At 41.4% G+C, this 24545-nt stretch overlaps 1 protein-coding gene across 5 annotated transcripts in view; it reads left to right on the forward strand.

The window, feature by feature from the left end:
• LOC5576319 (teneurin-m) overlaps nt 1-24545 on the forward strand; it is a 527158-nt gene that overhangs the window by 136955 nt on the left and 365658 nt on the right. The window contains exon 2 of one of the 5 annotated variants that reach the window (XM_021855175.1): nt 1773-2120. The exons of the other annotated variants lie outside the window; for them this stretch is intronic. Within the exon in view, the coding sequence (XP_021710867.1) occupies nt 2090-2120 (31 nt within the window). The 5' untranslated portion in view covers nt 1773-2089. The remainder of the gene's footprint in view (nt 1-1772; nt 2121-24545) is intronic. 5 annotated transcript variants of the gene reach the window in all.

Consider the following 24545-nt stretch of genomic DNA (forward strand, 5'->3'; position numbering starts at 1 on the left):
ATCGAAATCGAATCGAAATCGAATCGAAATCGAATCGAAATCGAATCGAAATCGAATCGAAATCGAATCGAAATCGAATCGAAATCGAATCGAAATCGAATCGAAATCGAATCGAAATCGAATCGAAATCGAATCGAAATCGAATCGAAATCGAATCGAAATCGAATCGAAATCGAATCGAAATCGAATCGAAATCGAATCGAAATCGAATCGAAATCGAATCGAAATCGAATCGAAATCGAATCGAAATCGAATCGAAATCGAATCGAAATCGAATCGAAATCGAATCGAAATCGAATCGAAATCGAATCGAAATCGAATCGAATCGAATCGAATCGAAATCGAATCGAAATCGAATCGAAATCGAATCGAAATCGAATCGAAATCGAATCGAAATCGAATCGAAATCGAATCGAAATCGAATCGAAATCGAATCGAAATCGAATCGAAATCGAATCGAAATCGAATCGAAATCGAATCGAAATCGAATCGAAATCGAATCGAAATCGAATCGAAATCGAATCGAAATCGAATCGAAATCGAATCGAAATCGAATCGAAATCGAATCGAAATCGAATCGAAATCGAATCGAAATCGAATCGAAATCGAATCGAAATCGAATCGAAATCGATCGAAATCGAATCGAAATCGAATCGAAATCGAATCGAAATCGAATCGAAATCGAATCGAAATCGAATCGAAATCGAATCGAATCGAATCGAAATCGAATCGAAATCGAATCGAATCGAAATCGAATCGAAATCGAATCGAAATCGAATCGAAATCGAATCGAAATCGAATCGAAATCGAATCGAAATCGAATCGAAATCGAATCGAAATCGAATCGAAATCGAATCGAAATCGAATCGAATTCATATCTAATCCAAATCACAGCAATCAAATTTGTTCGTAAAAATCCACAGATTGCTTTGTCTCACAGCCTACTAATCTAATGGACCCGAAAAGGAAAATCTCGTACGCCTCCCTCCTCTAAATCATAAACAATCCCCGAAAAGAACAAAACCCTAGATGCGATTTGATTTCGCTGTCCGTTCGTGCAATATAAACTCGTAAATATGATTTGATAATGGATCCGATGTTTTTACGGCCTGCTACTTATACTTGGGGTCCCAAACGACGGCGATGAACGCTAATTGATTCGAAGACAGCGACCGATATTAAGGTCCAATAAAAATTTATATCACTCAGCGCACACGAACTAGCAAGCGAGTGAGTGATTGTGTGTGTTTTTTGCTCCGAGATATTGGTTCATTGATGGATGGGAGATGACGATGGAGCTCAGCAGCAAGTGGCGATCATAGCTCTCTGATTGATGGCCCATCTTGAGCGACCCTTGCGCTTGTGGGTCATAAAATTAATGGTAATTAAGTCCGATTTTATTGAACCATTAAAAGCGCGATCTCTTGACTGCGAGGGAAAAGTGGGTGGTTGCACGATGGAGTTTATGGTTCCTTACTACTTGTTAAGTGCGGAGAGTCTTGTGTCAGAATGTTGAGGACACTACTCTGACAGTAGCTTCGATGGTGTGGGAAAGCGAGCTGCCGTTCTAATTGAAGACTCATGTTACCCCGAAAGGATCGTAAAACGCCCTATTTCCATCAATGTTACGTGAACTTCGGATCAGCTGACAATCGATTTTGCCTTCCGTTTGGATTCCGAACACATTTCCGTTTTCCCATAAAGCATCCAATTACACATCGAAGTGAACTGCGAGTAATAACCTAGAATTTCTCTCCTTCCTATCGTTCCAGGTAAGCGAAGTAGGCATGGTTTGCCTAGGCCTACTCTAATCGAACGGGCGGGCGAGCTTGTGAGTAAACCACGACCTAACCTCCATCAGAACACTGGAACAAAAATGAACAGTGATGTTAAAGCTTCTTTCACACGATATTAGTAGAAAGCTATACACACAGAAAATAAGAGAAGAAACAGGCTTTGCACTGCCGACACTGAATGACGCCGCAACCAAAAACAGTAACGAGATCAAAATTTAAACTACTACCCGATCGGTGCTTGCAGGAAGGCTAGAACAAAACACGCCGCCAAAATTCTCGCTAAATTAAAGATAATGAATTATCAGTTTTATAGAAAATCAGAAGGTGTGTATATCAGAGCAGCACAGAGTTGCCTAGTTTTGGGGGCGACCGTTTGTAGAGCCCGTTTTCGTTTCTTGTAGCTAATAATATGTGTGTATCTAAATGCTTATTTTCCGTGATTTAGCACGTTTTGTTTCGTAGTTGGTTGCCTTATTCTTTCCCGTTCAACTGGTTTCGTTTGGTAGAGAATTTCCCGCACTATGACCTAAGGCCCATTCCACGGATTCATAGTCTTGTTCTATCATGCTCCGTCGAAAACAAATTCTAATGAATGGGTTGTTACTGAAACATTCAGTAATCCATTGACGTAGAAAGATTTGTTTTCTGGAGGGGGCCTAGTGTATTTTGGTGGTAGAGGTGTGATTTCCCCAAGGATTTCTTTTAATTTTTGTGAAATCTGTTTGCTTTCTGTGATTTCTCGCGTAACGTTTCAAAAGGACCTGTGTAACATTGAGAGGGACTCTTTGTTTACTTTCTCTGTAACCAACTACTGAGCCACATTAACTTCATACCGTTTTTAAAAAACGCTAGCCATGGAAATTGTTTTTCGATCTGTAGTGGAATACTTCCAAAAGGTTTCAGTATTGCATTGTTATAATCGATAGAGTGCGACAAAATCTCTCATTGTTCTTTAGGTCTTTTCGAAATGTCCCGCTAGAATTGTCAGTAGAATACTTTATTAGGTATCTATCCCTCACTAATGCTACGCCAATGGTAACCCGTCGCATTGATTTATGCTGAGTAAGAGAGTTCCGCCCGCGTATAAACATTTAATTTGGACCTTTCGGTGGACGGCGTCATAACCATAATAGATTCTCTCTGGACTCGTGAGCCACATCGAAAGGCAGACCCCATCGTTTAACGGTGGCGCGGTGGTCACGCAGCAAACTACAAAGGTGTGAACCGAAAACGCTGCCCACCTTCACACGGCTCTTGCTTTTTCTGGTATGACTCAGTTACGTATATCCAGAAGAAGCTGATCGTTGTTGGAATACACACGTTCGTTACCTTATTTGGGAGGTGGAACCCTCGGCGGACAGGGAAATAATTCTCACGACCACCACCACCACTAGCAACTAATCGGTAGAGGCATAAATCTTTGAATGCACGTGTTATCTCTTCTCCTTCTAGCAGAGGAGAGAGCGCACCTCAATAGACTCCCATTAAGTAATACGGGTCAATTCACATAGAATCCCTGTAAAAAAAATTTTAAATTACGTTAAGTTCAATTTTTGCAATACCATGTTTTTCAATATATTTTCAATAGATTGAATTGTGATTTTTCAAATTCCCTTACCGTCTTTTTTATGGTTTGAATTACAGTCAACTCTCCATAACTCGATATTGAAGAGGCCATGGCTTTGGGAGCTATCGAGTTACAGAACACAAAACCAGTGCATCTGCGATCCAAAGAGAGCAAACTGTATAAAATCATTTATAAATTTTCTCTCGGGATGCCACCGAACGCGCGCGGCCAGTTTCACTAATCGCCATTTATGTCTATCGCACATTCAACTGTCTGTTCCATTCTGCGATCAAATGACAGCGACGAAAACGGCATCAAATCGTACACAGAAAGTATCGGTCACCAGTTCCAATCATAGAAGTCGGCAGCAACAGAAATTAAAAGCCTTTCGAAATGCAGTACAATTTATTGGTCGTGTGGTCGTAAACTGCCGCCGCTGCCGACATAGTCACACACAACCTGTCTTGCGCCGAAGGGTAACTATGGTGACATGCTTCGCGATGCGGCGATGATGATGCGTCTTCGATCGGTCCCTTCGACGATGACGATCAAAGATGGCTATGTCATGCCATGTGCGTAATTAACGTGATCTTGCTCAACTTGTCGTCGTTGATTCTCTCAGGAGTCGTCTTCGTCGTTTGATGTGACCCAATTTTTGCCTCGGGCTGTTTGTTTATCTTACGATGTTCGATGATTATTGGCTTTTCCCAGAATGTGGAAAGTGATACTCGAGAGATGAGTGGAGTGCGTATTCGTGTTTACAAACAAAGGCGAAAGTGTAGTGTGATTCGGCGTCCAAGTTGGTAAACAAACTGTCCGCGATTGACAACTCTTGAGCAAGTGGGATTTATTTGGTTTGAAATTCCCGAGCGGGTTGTTTGGCTTAAAGGGTGACAGTTCGTGGATGTCGATTAGCACTAATGGGCGGAAGTGGATTAAGTTTCGAATTAGAAGAAGCATTTATTTTACGACAGTTTTAAACTTGTGGATGCAGATGATCTAATAGTGTTCATCGAGTACCGAAAATCTGGAAATAGAATGCATTTGGACTGGATAGGCAAATAGCAGTGAAATTTACGTAAAGGTTCGGTGAGCATCAAACTCACGACTCCCAATTCGCTACACAGGCACGTTATCAACTACGTCACAAGAGGCCCCACGAACGCAGAATTCAATTTAATTACATGGACCTTTCAATACCTAATAAATAATTTGAACTCACCTAGGCGTTGCATATACAAAAGAATGCGTTGTGTTTGGATTGGCATCTTATTCTTTCGAAATATATGCGTTTGCAAAGGAGGACCTCGCATTTAGGTTGAAATCAAATGCAGGTTATAACAAATCTTTGAGCAGTTTAATCGAAGTCGATTCAAGCTACGAAATGAGTTTCGACTTCACAGTTGGGTTCGACTTACTCGTATTTGTATGTTCTCGTTGGAAATGGATTGTATAATTTTGGAAAAGTACTAAATTCGAATGCAGGTTGTCTTCTGCGTTCATGGATCCTTTGCTGGCGTAGTTGATAATGCGCTGGTCTAGTACATTGGGAGTCTAGAGTTCGATTCTCACCTAGAAGAAGTATAACATTTTCGCAAATTGTTCAATAAATTCAATTGCAATGTATATGGATTGTCTGGATAAGGAAATTTCCAACACCGAGAGGATTTCAACGAGTTACATTCATTCAACAAATTTTCCCAGAGTTTTGCCAGTAGACCAGCAAGTTATTTGCCACAAGTTTGTTCAATATCTTGCGTTAAACTTGCTGGTGTCTCGAGAAGAATCAGTAATCCAGTAAAAATCGTTTACATGTTTGATGTAACTAGCAAATTCTTCACTGCCTGCTGATATTAACTTTAGTCGAGAAGGTTAAAAACACAGACAAACAGACGTAACACTTAGAACAAATCTCAATCAAAATCATAGTCACGAAGCCATGTACCCCCAATGCTATAATCGGTGTGTTTGGCCGACGAGCCAACAGATGGCGATAGTGTGTAAACGTCAAACACGAACAAAAACGATACGAGCGCTGCGAGTGGTGGATCGGCCACCTACCATATTTTTGAATCGACCGTTAAAAAGGTGGTCGATGGACAACGATTGTCTGTGTTAAAAAGCTAGTTGCACGCCATTATTGAATGAGCTCCTTCCAAATATGGTGCTAGATGACACGTAAATAAATGGGCCCGACTGCTAATTTCATGTGTTACGCTGGATATGATATGAAGTAACACTTTGATGAGCTCGAATGTTTAGAGTGTAGTAGTTGCCAAGTTTGCCCAAATAATATGCCTAAATAAATGAAAGGTGGTTCAAATCGCAGGTTTGGCCCAAATTGTTTGACCTTTTTAAAAATTGGAGCTTGCACCGGTATTGCAAATGATGTTCCAATTTTCATACCAGTTTTCAGCTCTATTTTTTGTGAACAGGCTAACTGCCTGGTCAATTTTTGGTCGGGCTTGAACCAAGATTTAAGCTCTTCCAAATCTGGTGCGGCACATTTTTGTTGACCAGTTCGGATTTTTCTCCCTGAAACAGACGAAGGTGTAAATGTTGAGAGTGATTTAAGAAAAAAGGCAGTAGAGCAAAGGATGCCATAAAAAAGCTAACTGTTTTGAAAACATTCTAGAAAGATGATAAGCAGTTTGGAAGTTTAAATGAAACAGGAATTATTTCGGGGAATTCGTCCAGGAATTCCTTCGGAGATTTTTTCAGAGAATCCTCCAGGAATTTCGCTTCAAGTATTCCTCCGGGTTTTTTTTCTAATAATTCCTACCGGGATTTTCTCCAGCCATTCCTCAGAAGATTTCCAAAAGCTTTTCCTCTGGAGATTTCTTCCAGACTTCTTACGAGGCTTTTTTCAGATAATTTATTTGTGCCAGAGATTATTTTTCAAGGATTCCTCCGGGATTTTTTCAGTTAATTCTCAGAAGATTTCCAATAGCTATTCCTCCGGGGATTTCTTCCAGGACTTTACCTGGGTGTTTTGACCAGAAATGTATTAAAGAATTTTCTTCAGATATTCTTCCGAGGTTTTTTTCAGATAATTTATCCAAGATTTGCTCCAGGAATTTCACCGGGAATTTCCTCCAGGAATTTCTCCGAGAATTTCTCCAGAAATTCCTCCGGGAAGTTTCTCTAAAAATTATTCCACGGTTACTCCAGTAAATCCTTCGGAGTTCCTTCAGGAGTTCTTTTGGAGGTTCTCCAAGAATTTCTTCTGAGTTCTTCATGGAATTTCTTCGGAGTTCCTCCAGCAGTTTCTTCAGATGTCCTCCGGAAATTCCTTTGGAGCTCCACCGGGAATTCCTTCGGATTTTCGCCATAGTTGCTCCAGGAATTTCATCGGAGGTTCTCCAGGAATTCATCGGGAATCCTCCGGAGTTTCACTATGAGTTCTCCTGGAGTTACTCCGTGAATTACCCTAGATTTACTTCTGCAAGTTCTCCAGAGTTCCTCCGAAAAATCCCTCAAAGTTCTTCCAAGAATTTCTCAAAAGTTGCTCCTCCCGAGTTCGTTCAGAGCTCCTCCATAGTTTCTCCAGGAATTTCATCGGAAATCCCAAAATTATTCCCTTGCAGTTGCTACAGAAACGCCTCCGGAGTTCTTCAAGGAATCGCGTCGGAGTTCCTCTACCGATTAATACGGAGTATTTTTTTTTTTTTTTTCAGATGTCCTCCAGGAATTCCTTCGGAGTTCCTCCGGGGAGTCTTTCGGAGCTTCACTGGTAATTCCCTCTGATTTTCTTCATGGTTCCTTCATCAAATCTTTTCGTGAGTTCTTCCAGTAATTCCTTCGTAGTTCCTCTTGGAATTCATTCGGAATTCATCCAGGAATTCTTCCGGGGTTCCTCCTGGAATTCCTCTGGAGTTTCTCTGAGAGTTCATTCAGACTTCCTCCGGGGAATACTCCAGAGTTCCTCAAGGATTTCTCCTGGGTTTCCTCCTGAGTTGATTTGGGAATTCTTCCAGATTTTCTCCCAGAATTCCTCCACAGTTTTGTCCAGGAATACCTCCGCACTTCTAGGGATTCCTCTATACATTCCTTCGAAGCTATTCCTGCAATTTCTCCGATTTTCCTCTGTAGCTCAACCGGATATTCCTCAGCAGTTCTTCCGTAAGAGCTCCGTAAAAAAGCTCCACTGAGAATTCCTTCGGAACTCTGGCGCGAGTTTTATCGGAATTCCTCCGGAAATTCCTTTGGAGTTCATCCGGGTACTGTGAATAAATGTGACAAGATGCGGGCTAGCTAGTTAGCATATTTTTAACTTCAGGACGGTAGGCAGCGATGCAATCTTGCGTCCCGAGGTAAAAAAATGCTGACCAACTTTCATCTTGTCGCCTTTATTAACAAAAGAGGATTTTTCTGCAGTTTCCAGATTATTCACTTGTTTTCATAATTTAGAGGGAGTCCTTGGTAAGTTTTGATAATGAAGATGTACCTAGGAATTTTCAATAATGTTCCAGATAAGTGGCTATGAACAAAATTTAAAAAAAATAAAGTTAAACTAAGGGCATTCTTATGACGCAAATTACGCTACTGAACAATACAAAAGAATGTTCTCCTTTTCTAACTAAAATTTGGAGCTATTCTGGAGTAAGGCAGCTTACTGTAATGTTTATGTTCATGAAACAATCCGCTATAAACAACATTACGAATTTTTTTTAACAATCTGTTTAAATTCTTACTGAGAATCTACGAAAGATCATCCTAAGTTCTGTAAAAGATTTTGACAAGGCTCTTAGTTCATCGAAAACAGTGCCAACAATTTTCCAATTATCTGGCCATAGTTTATCCAAGCACCAGTACAAAAACGCAAAAGTTTTTTACCCAGCAGTTAAGCATGTAAGGTCAAGATTTTCACCGGAGGTTTGACGGATCTTCGACATAGTGGAAAGCATATTAAAATGATTAAAAACTCGTTCACTCTGTGATTCCTGAGATTGCGATAAACTTACCAAGTGTAATAACTTCATGACCATTGCAATGCATTGCTATGATTCATTTTGGTGCTTTTGCTACACGGTACCCTTTCATGTAAGAAATCCAAGAAGTATCATCAGATGCATCTACCTTGATTTCAACATAGATCACACAAAGTGTCTTACGAAAATATATTCGTTGTGAGATCCACGTTGTAAATCCAGTTAGAATCATGAAAGGGAAAAGTCTTGTAACTCACAATGAAAGCAGTGAAACATTCTCCTAAAATTCGAATTCATTGAGGGTTTTAACAATATATGCATCAATTGCTTACGAGAACAATATGTCAAGAGTTTACCCAAAACCTAAGGTGCCTTCTTTGATATTGTCTATATTATAGACTCTATAATTTACAGTAAGCTTGCCTGGAATCCATTACTGGACAAGTTTGGACGAAATCTCCCAATTACAAAACAAGTTTGGACGAAATCTCCCAAAGTCTCGTCAAAGTCTTCAAAGGAATTCATCAAAATCTTCCGCAGTTGGTCTTCCCTAATCTACCATATTTACCCTCAGATTCTAGGAGAGCCTTTAGCACTTGCTCGTAAATACCGGAGATCACCTTTTTACTGACAGGGAGTTATTCCCCTATCTAGGGATTTAGGACATTGACGTCAGTTTGACGTTGTTTCACTCAAATATCGTTCATCCTTTAAAGTTTTGGCAGCGTCTCCAACCCGTGACGGCATCCTGATGTGACAGCTGCCCAACTTCGTGTGTGTTCCCGTATTTGGAAATCGACCCATTTATCATGTATACTCGGGTTCGCAACGCCGCCATACACTGAGCTGGGGACTCGCATATATGCGATCATTAATTATCATTGTTTCCGAGCGGGATCGGTTACCTGATTTGGAAATTCCGTCGAGACCCCCATTAGCGGTCTAAACTGGCATAAATCTAATTTAGCTTACCAGCGTGCAAACTCGGAGATCGAAGCAGGCTTTGAACGCCGACGGTGATGATCGGGATCGAAGAAAGCGCTCGTTGATCGTGTTTGCCGAGTGTTCACGGGTCGTATCCAAAAGTCGTGATTCTTGTCGCGATCTATCCACACGCTCTCGTCCCAGATGGTGGATGGCTGCTGGAGGAAACATGATGTAATTTCGTGCTGTTTCGAACCCAAATGAAATGGGTGGAAAACGATTAGATTTGAATTTCTCCGAACCAGGCGGTCTAATGAAAACGAGTTGGGGGCTGTCGTTACCCCATGGATAATCGACCGTCACGCTTTCTCGTCGAAGGGGAAACTTTCAAGTTGGCGGGATAATTACTGGACAGCGTTTAGCCTCCCCCGATTGCTTCGATTGTCTAACTTTCGTGGAAATGGGATCAAGAGTCATCTGTTGTCCGAACTCTGCACCCTCATAATAATTTACTTGCAATTGAGCGATCGCCGTAGACTAAGGTAAACTCCACCAAGTGTTTCGGGTCCATTGTTTACACGAAACGATCGCGTGTGGCGATCAAACAAAAACATCCACTTTCCTTTGTTACGCAGCACTTCATTCAAGGCGCCTAATGATAGCCATGATATCTCACTTGGTGACTTCCTCGACGAGCGTCTTACCTGTGCCTATTTTGGCATTAACCGGCAAGTACAAGAGAGACGAAGACGTGTTCACAATAGAGGTCCCCTAATTGGACCTTTCCAAAGACGTCACACAGAGTCTTCGGCTCGTCGTTCGCGTCCATCGGCAGATAATTGCCGGGTAATTTCACGCGGAAATGCGACACGGGAGAGTTTAGGGACTGTCGACATTTTCTGCTGCGTCGAGAGGGCTTTTGTTTGCAGGAAACCAACTATTTCGGAGCTGGGAACTTTCTCCGATAGACACAGACCTTCAGTTGATCGTCAACTGTCAATCCTCGCTATGATAAATTCACAAATTCCTATTGTCTTAGTGTGAAATTATTCTACATAAATCCAAAGTCCAGGGGGGTCACATTTTAAACGGCCAAAGTTTTTGTTTTCCCACAAAAGGTGACCAGAATCTGTTCCCGGCCTGCTAGGATCTGGCCCAGAGCGACCGTTGCGTTAAAATAGTGTACGGCCAGTAGCCCACTAAAAGGTTGGATAACTTTTCTCGGTCACAAAGCCTGAACTGAAGTGTTAAAGTCAGAATTTATGGCATCGCTCGGCCTACTGAGTTTGAGCGTTGCTGCTGCCACTGCACGGCAGGGGTGGATGAAAATGGAAAACTTGGCCGTCGCTCGCGTGCAGCGCGATCTATTTTGACAGGTGAGGTTTTCCCTCGAGCTAACTTTTTTCCAGCGACATTACACCGCCCAAAAGCGGGAGGCACAAAGTGGTGAGATTATTTATGGCCAGATGTCAAAGTTTAATGGTACGAACCGGGAACGAAGGAATCCGATGTCCCGCTTTGTAGAGAAAGAGGGAGGATGCTTTCATGTTTGCTCTAAATTTGTCGCATCTTTTTCCATCTTGAAGTCAAACTGCATTTGCCAGCAGGAGTGGGAACGAGTGTTTTTCATGTTGATCAAAGCATGCGTCGCCCGATGTCTCGTTTTGCGTTGTTTACAATGGCAATCTGTCAAAGATCAACTCGAACGCAGGGATGCCAGATTGGTTAAGCATCGATTCAGTAGATTTAGCTAACACAAAATATAAATCGTTATAAAAAAGAATACTCGCAACAAATTCTTCTCCGTGGAGCCATTTTTGTTCCGAACTAAAATAAGACTTTATTAAGTATACACGGAGAAAATTCAAATTTAGGTTGTTTCAACGCAATTCCGTAGTTGAGTCCAATTACTCAATTTTGGCTAAATTTCCAAGGTCGCCACTAGGTAGTTTGGCTTTAATTTGAATCCACTAGAAATATACACTAAATTTTGGATTGGTTTAACACAAAATTGAGCTCTATCGATCCAAACATAAGAAAAACTGCATTTACCCTAATTTGGCATATTCGGTCAAATTACCCTCATTGGGTAGATACAGCTCTCTCTATTTTTGACAACAACCGTGAGAGAGAAAAAGTATACTTAGAGATTTTGGGTTTAAAGTATGAACGATATACTTTATTTTGGGTAAAGTGAACTAAAAAATTTGGTAAAAATATTTCTCTGGGTATTAGCTATTTTAATGGACAAAGAAATTTATGTCAAATTGCTTGGGCTTGCTCCAATTGGTATCAATTAATTAAAAGGGATGAACTTGAATTTGAGATTCTATAAATAGTAGAAGACCTTCCTCTTTTCAATACGATTCTTTTTTACGAATACTGGAAATTTAATAAGGAAGGTAATTGATATAGGGGCCCATATAGTCGTAGCGGTAAACGCGCAGCTATTCAGCATGACCATGCTGAGGGTCGTGGGTTCGAATCCCGCTGGTCGAGGATCTTTGCGTAAAGGAAATTTTCTCGATTCCCAGGGCTTCGTACTTGCCACACGATATACACATGCAAAAATGGTCAATCGGCAAAGAAAGCTCTCAGTTAATAACTGTGGAAGTGCTCATAAGAACACTAATCTGAGAAGCATGCTTTGTCCCAGTTGGGACGTAACGCCAGAAAGAAGTATTTGATACAATTTGTTGATTAGCAAAGATTTATTGAGTAATTCAAGGCTAGGCCGAACATATTAAAAAAAGAGGATGGTTATACATGTTTGAAAAATATAGACAGCGTCCATTTATTACGTAACACTAAAATTAGAATTTTGGACTCCGTAACGCTTTTTGTGTGAAAATATTTAAAATTTTGTATGAGCCGTAACGCTTGAGCCTACTCCCCCATCCCCCTAGAGCGTTACGTAATTTGTGGATGCCACCTTAGTACATTTTGAAGACTTCAATTTCTTTCACTTTGAAGTATTTTGATAACAATCACTTCGACAGGAATATGTTATTCTGCAATTTTATCTGTCTTATGAAATTGAACAATGTTGCAGATTGGTATGAACTACTTTATTCTGATCAGTAGGTGAATTCCGGCGAACAATTTCTTCGAAGAGAAGAAATTTTCTTCCATTACGCACCAGCAAAAAAATTTCTTTTCTTCGAAGAAAATACGCGCCGGAATTCGCCTACAGATTGTTAGAACAAGACTTGATCCATAAATTCTACCAAGAATTATTCCACAAAATTTGATAGGAATACTTTCAAAAATTTTATAATAGAATAAACCGGGGATTCTTCATACATTTCTCATTAAATGTTGAGTTCTTTCAAACATTTCTTGATTTTTTGTGAAGTAAATTCTCAATCGGTTCTTAATGTAAGGCTCATTCAGTTCATGTAGGGCTTAAGATCACCAAATGCAACAGCAATTATTCTTGTAATTTCTTCAAGAGTTCCACTCGAGATTTTTCAGAGATTTCCTCTAGAAAGTCTCGCCAGAAATTATGCAGGGTTTCGGGATACTATATCAGTCTTTCGGGATACTTATCCAAAACTTTCTCAAGAGTCTAGAAGAAATCTGAAGATCTTGAAAAAGCTTCTCTCTTGTAGGAATTTATCATATATTTTTAGGAATTATTTCAAAAATATCCATCGGATTTGTTTTTCAGAAATTCGCTCCTATTATTTCTACAAGAAAGTTCTAAGGCATTTCCTTAGAGGCGTTCGCTTAATGTACTCCAGATGAAATCTTCGACTAATTAACTGAAGGAAATTTTAAACAAACACATGGATTTAATTCTCAGGTAATCATGAAATACATGTAATAATATATGGCGTGACGTCACTAGAAATCCCCACAAAAATTATTAGAAAGACCCCCTGAAAGATGACTGGTTGTAAATCCATATTGAAACGTGATTCTCGAACAGTCTCTTTTTGACCACGTTTTTCAGGCATGAGGGCTCTAAGTTCATGTCCAAAGACACTTAGCCGGTACCAGCCCTATTGACACTAGCAATAACTACTACGCAGAGAATATGTCCACATAGAAATCAATTAGATGACCTAGGAATTCACTGAAAAGATGTTTCCAGGCATTTTTCTGAGATTTCTGCTAGAATACCTGGAATTCATCCATAACTGATTTAAATCAATCCCAAGAGCCTGTAGCGATTCCTGAACAAACTATTTCAAAGATTTATCCAATGATTTTTCCAGTAATTATTGCTGGGGTTTCTAAAGGATTGTATTTAGAGTTCTGTCCAGCGATAACTTTCCAGAGATTTGAATTGGACTTAAATGAGTAGTCATATGTTAGAATTCCTCAGAGCATTCTTGGAGGAAGTTCATCTAAAAGTTTCTCTTGGAAATCATTCAGTCTTCTTCACAAAGTTTTTAACTATCTTTTTGGCTTTCTCAAGTGATTTCCTAAGCGCTCTTCCATCTGAAATTTCAATACGATTTCCAACAAAAACTATTTTATCCATTTCAGGAGCAAATTTCATGCTATTCTTCGTGGATTGACTTTAGAAGCATCATTATGCTCAATGGCTGAACACGGTGTCCTTGTTTTAACAAGTATCCAAGAATTCTTTCAAACGGTTTTTTTTTTGAATATTTTATATTCCTGCAGAAATTTCTTGAGGATTCAACTTCAAAAAAAATCATTCAAGAGTTTGCCCAGTATCACAGTATTGACAATTCTAGTGACAATTAGAAGTTCGGCAGTCAAAACTTCGGCGAAGCTCGATGTCGGCATTCTAATTTAGTGTTTCGCCGACACATAAGGATTGCCTTTGTCAGCGTAGCACTTCGTTAAAATGCTAGAATACCGATGCCGAACTTCGGTGAACTTTTGTTGGTGATATTTCATTTTTATTATGAACTTCGGTCTAAATTTAATCTGAATGCACAATATTACTTAACAGTTTTTTCAAGAAACTTTTCCGAAGTTTTAATAATGCATCCCAACAAGGATTATCCCGAAAAACTTGTAATGTAGTTTTTTTTCTAGAGGAATGTAGGTACGCAAGAATTCATGGAGTAAGCTTAAGTACTTAAGTGGGTAAAAATTTCTGGATGAATTTTCGGAGCAATCTAAGAAGAAAATGCAAAAAAACTTGCTTTGGAAATCCCTCAAAAAAATCTGAATAATTTTTTGTGTAATTCCTAACGCAAATCTAAAAAAATGTAGAAACAGCCCTGAGGAAATTGTTGAGGACAGAAATAAATTTGTATTGGAATTCCCAAGGGCATAAATAGAACAAAAATCAAGGGGATTCATAGAGAAACCTGCAAAAGCCCTCAGAATTCAAAATCAAATTTAATACTTAGGGTTTCGTTCTACTTCGTCATAAGCGTTATTATTCGTCCTATCAAACTTAAAATATTCTGCTACGGCGATTCATTTTCCAAGTGCAATTTTGTAAAAGCTGTAGCACTTGTACACCAAACTGCAATAAAACGATACGACAAGATGCAATTTCATTGCACTGTTTCCCACAAAACGATCAAGAATATCAAAATCTTATTGTACAATGCTAAAGCCGTTTTAAGAATTAATTGTTTGGCATCAGTTCTATCATCATCATCAATACTGGGAAAATGGCAGGTTCTTACTGTTCAAAGCTTTATACGATGGATACTAGCACATCACCTAACAAGAATTTGCTCACATCTCCTCTGATTTTCTAAAACATAACCTTGGAAGAATTACATGCGGACCAAAGATGGGCAAAACGGCTCATTTCAATGAACCGGATCTTTTGAACCGTTCAGTGACTCAGCAGCTTGCAAAGAAAGAGCGAACTTAACCGAGCGAATGGAAACAAGAGCGGTTTGCTCCCTGTTGCGTGACATGCGTCGTAACTTTTGTATCTTTCGCTCTCTCATGCTCCAAATATTCCTCCCCAGAAACTCACGAGTGCGCACTTTTTCTCTCTATGCAAGTGGGCAAGGCCAATTAGTTGTTTGACTGTGAATGCTGTAAACTGTGTTTGCATGAGTGCCGTAGCGCGCAAATCAAAGCACGTGTCAAGCAAGCGTTATAATAAAGCCGAGAAGCGAACGAAAGAGAATAGGGGAAAATAATCGGTTCGTTCTTTTTCTGGCACTTTTTATCTGATCCGTGCTGATCTAATGAACTGACTCTCGTGAAAAATTGGTTTTCTTGAGTGATCCGGATCTTTTGAATGGCTCCGAATCCTTTTGCCCGTGTCTAATGTGGACTCTGACAAAGAAATGATAACATAATTCTAAGAGAAATCTCCATATACAAATGCTTGGAGGAAGCGTAATATTGTGTCGTATGTAGAAAAGAAAGCTCATTTGAGCAAGATACAAAAAACTGCTTGTTGTGAGGGTGCGAAAGGGTTAGCTACGCAAAGTGTACTCCAACCTTAACTTCCAGTGGATGGCACTCAATATGAGTGCCATCGCAGTAGGCTTATGCAGGCAGCAAATATCTCTGTCCTCACTTTCTATCACCGACCGGCGCTGAGGTCAGACATGCTGTGCGAAAACACTAGTTAATTCCTTTTCGGCTGGTATCTGGGTACGCACACTTGTTTTTGCTCTACTAAAGGACCGAAAAAAGTTTAACTAAGTATCAAAATCGGTTGAGTCACAGAGCAAATACCTATGACAATCTTCAGAGACATACTAAGAAGGAATTCCTATTGATTTTTGAAGTTGAACCTACATTATTTTGGCAAAATCTAAAAGAAATTCCCGGAAAATTCCTAGAAAATCCGATTCCTGGAATCCTGGAAGAATTTCTAGAATATTCCTTAAAATATTTTATGGAGGAGTCCTAGGAGTAATTTAAGAGTATTTGTGATCTATATCTATGCGGTATATCCAAGAAATTCCTCGAAAATTTGAATTCATAATTCTAGAAAGAATTCCTGAATATTTTCCTGTTCTGGATGAAAAAATATGGGAATTTCTGAGGAAATGTTTGTTTAAACTCTTCTAATAACTTGTGGATGGCTTTTCCGTTCATCCGTAACAGATCTGGCATCGCTGCCTGTAAGAAGGCCAACGACAGTGAATCATATGCATCGGGCCGGGCAGTTCTTCTTCTGTCGGGTGTGGGATCACTGCGTCCATTTTTTAGGACTATTGTGATATACCCTATTACTCTATGTACACAATGTTTTCCAGTAGCAAATGTGCCTCCGGAATACTTTGCGCATTTGACTGAACTTTGAACCATCTGCCATTGATGGGCAGAAGTCCTAGGTTGCAGTGTTGTAGTTCCCCCAATCTGGCGTGATCAGCCTAATAAAGCTAACCACCTCCCTGGGGGATGCGTTCCAAATATCAGCTGGCTGTAAGTAGTGCTTGCCAAATATTTTGAACCTACGATGGATGTGTGCACTGCAAGAGCAGAGAAGGTGTTGTGAGGTTTCGTCCGTCTCGTCACAGAAACGGCAATTTGTGTTTTGGACGACACCGATCTTGTATAAGTGGTATCTGCTTGGGCAGTGACCAGTTATTAGACCGATGTATGTTCTGAGATCCCTTTTGTTGAGACCTATAAGTTTTTGTGTTTGTGTCGTGTTTATTGTTACGAACCTTTTGGACTGATTCGCATTGGAAACTGTATTCCAATTTGATTGAATTTGATCGAACAACCAGTTGTTCAATTCCGTGTTTAGTGCAGAGTTTGAAATGCCAAGGAATGGCTCTGGACCAATGAACATATTGGTTGATCCATTCCTTGCTAGCTGATCGGCAATTTCGTTACCCTCTAGACCCGTATGTCCTGGGATCCAATATAGTTTAACTCGATTGCGTTCAGCTAGGGATTTCAGTGCAAGAATGCATTCCCACACAAGTTTTGAGTTGCAAGTGAAAGCCTTCAAAGATTGAAGCGCTGCTTGACTATCAGAGAAAATACATATGGTGGCATGTCTGTAATTTCTTTTCAGACACAGCTGCGCACATTCCTTGATTGCATAGACTTCTGCTTGAAATACTGTAGGCCACTGTCCAAGAGAGACAGAGATTTTGGTTTTCGGTCCGTATACTCCAGACCCTGTCAAATTATTCATTTTTGAACCATCTGTGTAGAATTTAATAGATCCCGGTGAAATGGTGGGTCCACCTCCTTCCCATTCCTCACGAGAAGGAAAGACCACCGTGAATGGCGAGTCATAGTTTACCACTTTTTCCATCCAGTCACTACATTTTTCAACAATAGGATTTATCGAAAATTCGTTTAATATACTGAGGTGACCTGTTAAGTCCCCTGACAGTAGGACTGTTGATCGTTTTAGCCGAAGAGCACTTTTCTCAGCATCCAGCTTTATGAATTGATCCAGCCGGGGCAGATTGAGTATAGCATCTAGGGCAAACGAGGGGGTACTACGAACTGCACCGGTTATGGCAATACAGGCAGTACGTTGAATTTTGTTCAGCTTAGCTCTAGCCGTAGCTTCCTTTGTCTTAGGCCACCAAACAAGGGACGCATAGGTTATTCTAGGCCGAACGATTGTTTTATAGATCCACATGATCATACTGGGTTTTAGACCCCATGTTTTACCACAGGTCTTTGAGCAAACCCAGAGTGAATTGAGACCTTTATTTATGATTGTTTGAAGATGGGTGTTCCAATTTAGTTTTGCGTCAAGTGTGATGCCAAGATACTTGACCTCATTTGAGTAAACTAATTGTATTTGGTTCAAGAAAAGAGGGTGGAGTTGTACCTTTCGTCTTTTTGTGAACGGTACAATTGTTGTTTTTGAAGGGTTTATTCCTAGTTTCTCTTTTTGACACCAGGAGAGTGTGTGATTGAGAGCAATTTGCATCCTTGATGAAATAACGCTGTCAAATTTGCCTCGTACAATAATGACTACGTCATCTGCGTATCCAACAACTTCAAAACCCCTTCTTTCTAAGCAATCTAGCAGTTCGTCCACCACTAATGACCACAATAAGGGAGATAGTACTCCCCCTTGAGGGCATCCCCTTGTAGCCATTACAGTAATGCGCGAATCACTCAGCTCAGATGAGATCTGTCGATTTGCTAGCATAGCATGTACCCAGGTTGCAATGCATGGGTCGAAGTTTCTCCTCAACATTGCCGAACCTATAGACGAATAAGAAGCGTTATCGAACGCGCCCTCAATATCAAGAAATGCTATAAGAGCGATTTCTTTTGCATTAAAGGTTTTCTCGATCTTGTTCACTAGCGTGTGCAGTGCTGAGACCGTTGATTTTCCGCTTTGATAAGCAAATTGGGATTTAGAAAGAGGCATAGTTTTCATAAATTTAGAATCTATATACTCGCATAATACCTTCTCCATGATTTTAAGCATTACCGAGGATAGGCTTATCGGTCGGAATGCTTTAGGGTTGGTTTTGTCCTTTTTTCCTGCTTTTGGAATAAAGACAACTCGAACTTGACGCCAATCATTTGGAATGTGTCCCAGAACTAAACTTGCCTTAAAAATCTCTACCATGTGTGGAATCAGTGTCTCTTCCTCTTTTTGGATAAGCGCTGGGAAGATTCCATCCATGCCAGCAGATTTGAATGGCTCGAAAGATCTCACTGCCCTAACAACCCTATCGCGAGTAAAAGCTTCTTTGGCAACCTTTATTGCGTCCCTTTTTGCTCCTGAGTCCCCTGATAGGAACCCGTGTGGAACTGAGACGTCAAGTCTGGCACCTTCAGCATTTAGACTCGTTTGTGGGATTGAATCAGGAAAGTGAACTCTTAGCATTTCACTCAGTGTTTCACGAGGTTCCACAGTGAACCGTCAGTCCTTTGAAGACTTCCCAAACCATTGGAGTGATCCTTCGAAAGAGTTTTATGAAGTCGAGCAGCTACGGGAGTTTTCTCAATGCTTTCACACATGAGAACCCATGATTTCCGTTTTGCTCGTCTCATTTCTTTGTTATACTCTGTCAGAGCCTTTCGGTATAGACTCCAATCAGAAGTGCGTTTGGCTCGGTTGAATTCCTTCCGAGCAGTTTTCCTGAGTTTATCAAGGTTGAAGTTCCACCATGGAACATCTCTGTTCGAACTAACTGTTTTGATCGGACAGCTCTCTTGATAAGCATTTAGAATTTTGTTTTTAATAGAATCCGAAGCTGCTTCTAACTGTATAATTGTCTGAATATTCGGCTCTATTATATAGTCTTCAGAACAGAGAATAGCTGAGTAGGTTTCCCAATCAGTTTTCTTGGGATCTTTAAACGACTTTTGAATCATTAGACCCCCTTCCCACTCGAAGACTATATGTTTATGGTCTGACATAGATATTTCATTAGAAACATGCCAGTTTTTTATTTTATCCGAGATGGATTGACTGCATAAAGTCAGATCAAGGACTTCTTGTCGTAAGATGTTTTCAAATGTAGGCTTATCACCGACATTGCATATGTCAATATTTTTGGAGGAAAGAAACTGCAAAAGATGCTCACCTCTGATATTTGTGTTTGTGCTTCCCCATACAAGGTGATGAGCATTGGCGTCACAACCGATGACGAAGGGGATGTTGTGTTTTTGACTGTAAGAGACAAGAGCAGCCATCTCTGGAGGAGGAATGTCTTCTGCGTCGCCAGGGAAATACGCCGAAACCATAATGATCTCAGTACTGCCCCTAGCAGTAGAAACCTCCATCCTGACCGCTACGATGTCCCTTTTGATGAATTCTGTAATTGGAAAACATTTAGTATCATTGCGTATTAGAATAGCTGCTCTGGGAGAGAGCTGGCTGTCATCATATACCAACCTACACGAGTTTAGTTGAATACCTTGTATTCGAGTTTTGTTGACCCATGGCTCTTGAATCAGTGCCACGGAAAGGTGTTCTTTTGTGAATCTCCTGCAAAGCACATCTGTTGCGCACTGAGCATGATGGAGATTCACTTGGAGGATTTTAATCATTGCTGAGGCGTTCCGCATTTTCCGGACGTTTGCCGTCCTTCTTTGGATGTTGCGGATCATCAACTTTTGATTTTGGGGGATGTCTTAGATTTTGGTTTTTGTCCTTTCCCTTACCTAGGCCTGCTGGCTTATCCCCTGTGGTCAATTTTACACTTTTGACATTTCCACTGCCCTTATTGGGAGCCATTGAGGTGACACCGCTTGGGCCAGGAAGTGAGGTCAAATATGCATCTTTTCCATCAGAGGAAGACAAGCTAGCCTGTATGGTGGGAGTTGGTTGTGGGATGCTTCTAGAGGCCTCCTCAGATTTCTCTTGGGTCGGCTGTCCAGTTGGATTGTCATTGGAGTTTGGGGTTGTGCTCTTTACTTTCCTCAACTGTATTTCTCCAAAGCGGAAGTTGAGGATGAACTTGGATTGAATGAGTTTTTCCATGGACGGTCCATCTACATTAAAGACCCACACCACATGCTTGTTGTTAGGAGTGAGCCGTTGCATGACACGCCAGTTGTTGGTTATCAGATCGTTCTGACTCTCGATGAGAGCTTTGATACGATCATCGGTGTATTGTGCGCTTTGAGGGAAGAAGGCTCGAATCAGTTCTGGACGTTGAATCTTATCCTCATCCATTGCAACCACCTCAACGCCTTCCAGGGGATTTAATGCAGGTGTTATCTCCTTTACCCATTCCGCAGTCTCCTGATCCTTACAAATAAGAACCATATGGCCAGACTTGTAGATAAGGTTAGAGAACTTGGGCTTCATTGTCGCGTTCCGTTGTTGTTCAACCCGAAGCAGCAGTGCCTCCTGGAGAACGTCCAGCTGAGTCGTTGAAAGTTGGGTCGTGGGGAAGTCTTTTGGGATTATTCCGACTCTCCTGCGACTGGTAATTTCACCGTAGCTTAGACTAGTCTGTTTTTTATCTTCTGGTGGGGGTTTGTTGATCGTCGAGGCTGTTGAGCTGTTGGTTTCCTGTTGCCCAACGCGCTTTCTCGGATTCAGGTGTTGTTTCATCCGTTTCTGCTTATGTTCTTCTTCAGCATTTGTAGACTTGTCAAGGTCCTGCCGAGTGCGTTTCGAAGGAGTTGACACCATAGTCTCACCCCCCGTGATTCTGGATAGGGCCTCAGGGCGGCTTAAGCCACTTTGTCGGAGTGCTTTTAGCTGCTTCCTTTGGCTCCGAGTGATCTTTTTGGTGCCAGTAGGTTTTTGTTTGTTCGCGTCATCTGTTGGATGTTGATCGGTCTTCCCATCAATAGGACCCGAGGTGACGTTCGATCCTGTGATTGATGGCTGCGATCCTGACAAGTTTATTGTGACTGTAATTCCATCCTCTTCGTCGTCCATTGGTTCAACCGAAGGATGGAGTCCTGGGTCGTTCGGGAGTGTCAGAGGGAGGTCGGTTTCCATGTTTTCATGCGAACTACTGAGAAGCTCATCTTCGGTCAGTCCAAGCTTACCAAAAGCATTCTCTGTTTCCGTTTCGTCCGACTGGGAGAGGCAGTCGTCACCTTTTTCGAACTGAGGGAGGCAGTCGACACCTTTTATTTTGGTTTGATTATTTGCACTCATTTTTTGGTCCCACGAGTCGCTGGGGAAAGACGGTCCGCTGCATCATTGCCCCGCCCTAATGCAGTAAGAGCTACATACTGGAGAGTTCGCCCTGGTGCTCTCCAGGCTCCGTTAGCGATTGAGCATATTTTAAACCCCCTCAACCATTCATCCATCAGCACGGGTCGCATCACACCTAGGGATTGGGGTTACCTGATTAGTAGATTTTTACTACAGGATCAGGCAATCCGTAGTGTTATTCTTAGCCAGTTGAGACAACCACTACCGACACTACACGGCTATCTAGGCTGCTTGGAAAAGAAGATAACATTGAATATTAACTTCTATGAACGACCAAGCAGCCATCAACGGCCGGGCAGTTTATTTTCGTTTCACCTTTGCCAGACACAGGATATGTCGAAGCCAAAGTCCAAACGCGCGGAGGTTCCGAATGTCACCCGAAAGAGAGTGCTTCCTGTGTTTCTTCGCTCGCTCACAGAGGCTTATCGCGGACAGGGAATCATTAATTGTTCGTTTTATGGGTGCATGTTACTAATTGTAAATGCGTTTTTGCTTGACTTTTTTTTTTTTGTGTTTGTCCTATCTACGAAGTCGTGCGTTTACAATAACAAAGGTTTTATTTTTATATGTTTCTCCCGGCATGGTTTTTCTCCATTCGTTACGGGTGCGCTGTCTTTCGTCAACTGGATGGAAAGTAAATGCACTCTTCTTGAAGTTTTATGAACTGCCATGTTTGTTCAGGGCTCTTTCCACATTCTTTCCGTTCGGTGACGTTACGGCACATTTTTTTCGGCAGTCATCCGTCGTCGAGGAACCAGTCGAATGCGTGCGTGTGTGTGGGTTCCTGCATGTCAACCTTTCTTCCTTCCTTTCCGAGTTCCGAGAAAAGCCCCGAGAGCAAATAAATTTAACAAATTGACCGAGGAAAAAATCGTTTCCGTGTGCCATTAGTTAGCATAAACATATTTATATTTAATTTTGGGACAGCCCTGCGTTCTTATCTCCGCAGCAGTTAGGGCCGAACGGAACGCAGTAGGCTGGAGTTTGCTCCGGGCAACTGTGATTGCGATTGCGAGCATCAGACAGACCCGCATGACGGGTAGCAGTGCAGCTAATTTCGCCGTTCGTCGGACCGAAACCCAACAAAAAATTACACCAAGCAAGCAATTCGTGATCAAACGTCAACATCCCACCGCAAAATCGCTAGTGTTTGGAGGTGATGTTAACCTACAAATTTCGAAATCATCACCTCCAAGTTAGTTCTAATACTCTCCGTTGTATGGATTATGGTGGCGCGTCGATCGTCGCAAGTTTCTCGTTAAACAGTCAATGAGGGCTCTTCGTCATCCGTGGCCGCTGCACAGTGAGTCAAAGCTGGTCAAAACCTTGAAAATTGTAGTGCCTAAAATTTCCTGTTTAAATTGTTGATACTATTACGCTAACTTAAGCTTGAGCTTGAGCTTGAGCTTGATTGGCCGCCCGTGGTTGCTACTCCAGTATCGCCAGATCAGCTGCACTTACACAAGGAACCAACCGAATGACTGCTTGGGACTAACAGGCATCCTCAGTGTATAAGTACTGGTGATCTTCTATTTTTAGGCAACAATGGCACCTGCCACGTCAGAATGCAGACCAATGAGGGGAAGGGGGAGGAATTGATGATGCATTAAACTGGCTCCCACGTAGACCGTATATACCACTGCATCTAAAGCCAGTTCATGCGGGAGTGTATGGATTGAAGGAAAGGCATGGCAGAGAGGTTTGCTTTTGTGGTTAGCAGACTGCCTATGTATCAGGCGTAAGGAAAGGCATGCGCGTGGAAGAATGGAAGCGTTAGGGAAACGGTTTCTTGTCCGTCTCTGGTTCTAGCGTTTGCTATGAACGAATAGATTTTGAGTGTGATAGATTTAGAATGGAAGATAGAAGCAAGTGAGAGATATACAACTACAAAGTACGAGGAAAGGGACGGGCCTGGGATTGAACCCATGATCTTCTGCTTATGAGGCAGAAGCGGTAGCCATCAGACCACCAACCCCGTCAATGATACTATTACGCTAACTTAAGTGAGGAAAAGTCAGCAAACTTTGATTATTTCAACTTCACCAGCTGTCCGATAACTGTCATGTTACAGTCAACTTTCCATAACTTTATACTGAAGGACCATCGAGTTGGGGAGATATCGAGTAACAAAACACGAAACCAGTGCAACTGCGATCCTAGGACCATCGAGATATCCATGAAAACCAACATTTACTATGTTTCTCTAACTCGATATCGAGATACAAAATATCGAGTAAGGGAGAGCTGACTGTATTAACTTTTTCGCTCTCATTCCAATTACTTTCGGAAAACAATTTGGGAAAGAAAAGTTGTCCAATAAGATGTCAGAGATGAAAAGGCATGACAATTTCCATTGCCGGCCATGGCATTCCTGGCGAAAGCGGGATCGACCCTTCATAGCACGATGCCCTTACTGCTTGACGACACTAACCACACGGCTACGAAGCCCATATGAGGATGACTCTTTTAGCATCAAGTTAAATTGGTAAATCACAATTTTCAAACAATTTGGGACACTTTTGAGGTTTTTGACCAACATCAGTACGAAGGGCGGCCGCTGTGCGCTGTCACAGAGTCGCAGTGTGCCGTGAAGCTCGCGCGCGCTTACACACTAATCTGAACTGGGCGAATAATTGCATGTAATTTCAGAGCGCGCTCTTTAATTTCCGATCGCAGTGTTCTCGGTCTGGACAAACTCTCGCTGTCTTAATTTTTGGCGCGACGCACCCGAGATACGTTTCGATGTTTTCAGGTAATTAAACTTAAATTACGCTCGTCACCGTCTTCGGTTGCCGTCG

Source organism: Aedes aegypti, chromosome 3 (assembly GCF_002204515.2).
Source record: "Aedes aegypti strain LVP_AGWG chromosome 3, AaegL5.0 Primary Assembly, whole genome shotgun sequence".
In the NCBI taxonomy this organism is placed as follows: domain Eukaryota; kingdom Metazoa; phylum Arthropoda; class Insecta; order Diptera; family Culicidae; genus Aedes; species Aedes aegypti.